The sequence below is a fragment of the Tiliqua scincoides genome, chromosome 16 (assembly GCF_035046505.1).
Source record: "Tiliqua scincoides isolate rTilSci1 chromosome 16, rTilSci1.hap2, whole genome shotgun sequence".
In the NCBI taxonomy this organism is placed as follows: domain Eukaryota; kingdom Metazoa; phylum Chordata; class Lepidosauria; order Squamata; family Scincidae; genus Tiliqua; species Tiliqua scincoides.
This window is the reverse complement of record NC_089836.1, coordinates 2,351,122-2,353,621: the sequence shown is the minus strand read 5'-3', so window position 1 is coordinate 2,353,621 and position 2,500 is coordinate 2,351,122. Positions and strand designations below refer to the sequence as shown.

At 50.6% G+C, this 2,500-nt stretch overlaps 1 protein-coding gene across 2 annotated transcripts in view; it reads right to left on the bottom strand.

Moving 5' to 3' along the window:
- Positions 1–2,500, bottom strand: part of ENG (endoglin) — a 44,593-nt gene that overhangs the window by 17,974 nt on the left and 24,119 nt on the right. For both annotated transcript variants that reach the window (XM_066610469.1, XM_066610470.1), the window contains exons 5-7: positions 2,433–2,500; positions 904–1,033; positions 187–358 (exon numbers count right to left, since the gene is read on the bottom strand). The exon at positions 2,433–2,500 is cut by the window's right edge and continues 98 nt beyond it. In XM_066610469.1, coding sequence (XP_066466566.1) covers positions 187–358; positions 904–1,033; positions 2,433–2,500 — 370 coding nt within the window. The remainder of the gene's footprint in view (positions 1–186; positions 359–903; positions 1,034–2,432) is intronic.

The following is a 2,500-nucleotide window of genomic DNA, read 5'->3' as shown; positions in this document are numbered from 1 at the left end:
AGGAGTTCCACAGACTAATTACAAGTTGGGTCCGAAAAAAAAACTTTATTTTGTCTGTTCTAAGTCTCTTGCCGCTCACTTTGAGCGGATGTCCCCTGGTTCTGGTGTGGCGTGAGACGGGCTATGTCAGCATGCCAGGTTCAAGGGGGTGGCCTACCAGAGTTGCCGCCTCCAAGCCCCACTCACCGCATTTGAGCACATCAAGAGTGATGCTTTTGGCAGACGAAATCACTGTGAAGGAGGCGATCGAGCGATTCACGGGGTCGATCTTTTCAATCAGGCCTTCTATCGTGTCCGGGAGGGCCATCTCCGGTAGGAACCGGGGAGATATTTGGTTGAAGGAGAGTTTGCCGGATGCCTGAAAGGAAAAAAAAATAAGGAAAAATTTGACAGTCCTTGAAAACACTTACTCTCTTCAAGGTGGCCAGCTTGATTTCCTGGTCTGGGCTTTCTACTTTCAATGGCCGCCTCACACAGCCTTTCCTGCCTCGGGACACCACACACCATAGAATTGTAGAGTTGGAATGGGTCTAAGAGGTCATCTAGTCCAACCCCCTGCCATAGGCAGGAAATTCTCTTGGAGCATCTCCAACAGGGGCTCCAACATCTCCAACATCCTCTTGGAGCATCTCCAACAGGGGCTCGTCGAGCTTCTGCTTGAAGAACTCCAGGGAGGAAGAGAGTCTACCACCTCTGTTCCACTGCCAAACTGAAAATTGGGAAGGCCAAAAGACATTGACAGTGCTAGGCTGCCGTTTTGTACGCAGGAGTCTGGGCCCCCTTGGCTTACTGTAATGTAACTCTGAGCAGGGATGAGCATCTCAAGCTTGCCATTCCATTTCTAGATGGCAAAGCTGGAGCCAGGGGAGAATTTAATGGCTGCCGTTTTTTCCCCCCACTTACCCAAAACTGCATGTAATCCGACATCTGATTTATGGTCCACAAGATGCCGGGCTGGCCTCGAAGCACCAGCAGAAGCCTCTGCTCTCCACCTTTGCAAGTCCTCTTTACGCTGACGTCCACCACTTGCGTCCTGGGGAAAAAAACACAAACGAAACTCAGGATGAACACAAGGCAGGGGGAGTGTCATTCCAAGAGACCCCCACTTCAGAAGAGCAAGTCCAGGAGCAACATTATTCCATGCATAAGAACATAAAAACATAAGAGCAGCCCCACTGGATCAGGCCATAGGCCCATCTAGTCCAGCTTCCTGGATCTCACAGCGGCCCACCAAATGCCCCAGGGAGCATAAGAACATAAGAGCAGCCCCACTGGATCAGGCCATAGGCCCATCTAGCCCAGCTTCCTGGATCTCACAGCGGCCAACCAAATGCCCCAGGGAGCATAAGAACATAAGAGCAGCCCCACTGGATCAGGCCATAGGCCCATCTAGTCCAGCTTCCTGTATCTCACAGCGGCCCACCAAATGCCCCAGGGAGCACACCAGATAACAAGAGACCTCATCCTGGTGCCCTCCCTTGCATCTGGTATTCTGGCAGAGCCCATTTCTAAAATCAGGAGGTTGCGCATACACATCATGGCTTGTACCCCGTAATGGCTTTTTCCTCCAGAAACTTGTCCAATCCCCTTTTAAAGGCGTCCAGGCCAGATGCTGTCACCACATCCTGTGGCAAGGAGTTCCACAGACCAACCAGACGCTGTGTAAAGAAATATTTTCTCTTGTCTGTCCTAACCCTCCCAACACTCAATTTTAATGGATGTCCCCTGATTCTGGTGTTATGTGAGAGTGTCAAGAGCATCTCTCTATCCACTTTATCCTTCCCATGCATAATTTTGTATGTCTCAATCATGTCCCCCCTCAGGCGCCTCTTTTCTAGGCTGAAGAGGCCCAAACGCCGTAGCCTTTCCTCATAAGGAAGGTGCCCCAGCCCCATAATCATCTTAGTCGCTCTCTTTTGCACCTTTTCCATTTCCACTATGTCTTTTTTGAGATGCGGCGACCAGAACTGGATGCAATACTCCAGGTGTGGCCTTACCATCGATTTGTACAACGGCATTATAATACTAGCCGTTTTGTTCTCAATACCTTTCCTAATGATCCCCAGCATAGAATTGGCCTTCTTCACTGCCGCCGCACATTGGGTCGACACTTTCATCGACCTGTCCACCACCACCGCAAGATCTCTCTCCTGATCTGTCACAGACAGCTCAGAACCTCACTCCAGGTGCTAGGCATCAAAACTGTGGTCTTTTGTGGTTTTCTGTTTTGTTATGTTTTAACCATTTCTCGCCAGACCCAAGACGGTGGCACCCGAATCTTGCAAGATCCAAGTTGGTGGTGTCTGAGAACAGGCAGGACTTCTTCCACCACTGCGGAAATTCTGCAAAGCCCTAAGGTGTTCATGAAGCACACTTTGGGAACCCCTGCGTTCAGGTCCATCTCAGGTAATATTCCCCATTAAGCCACTTACGCAGAATCTCGAGGGCCCTGCTCCAGCCACAGAACGTGGGCCGTTTCCCTCAAAGGTCCTCCAGGTCC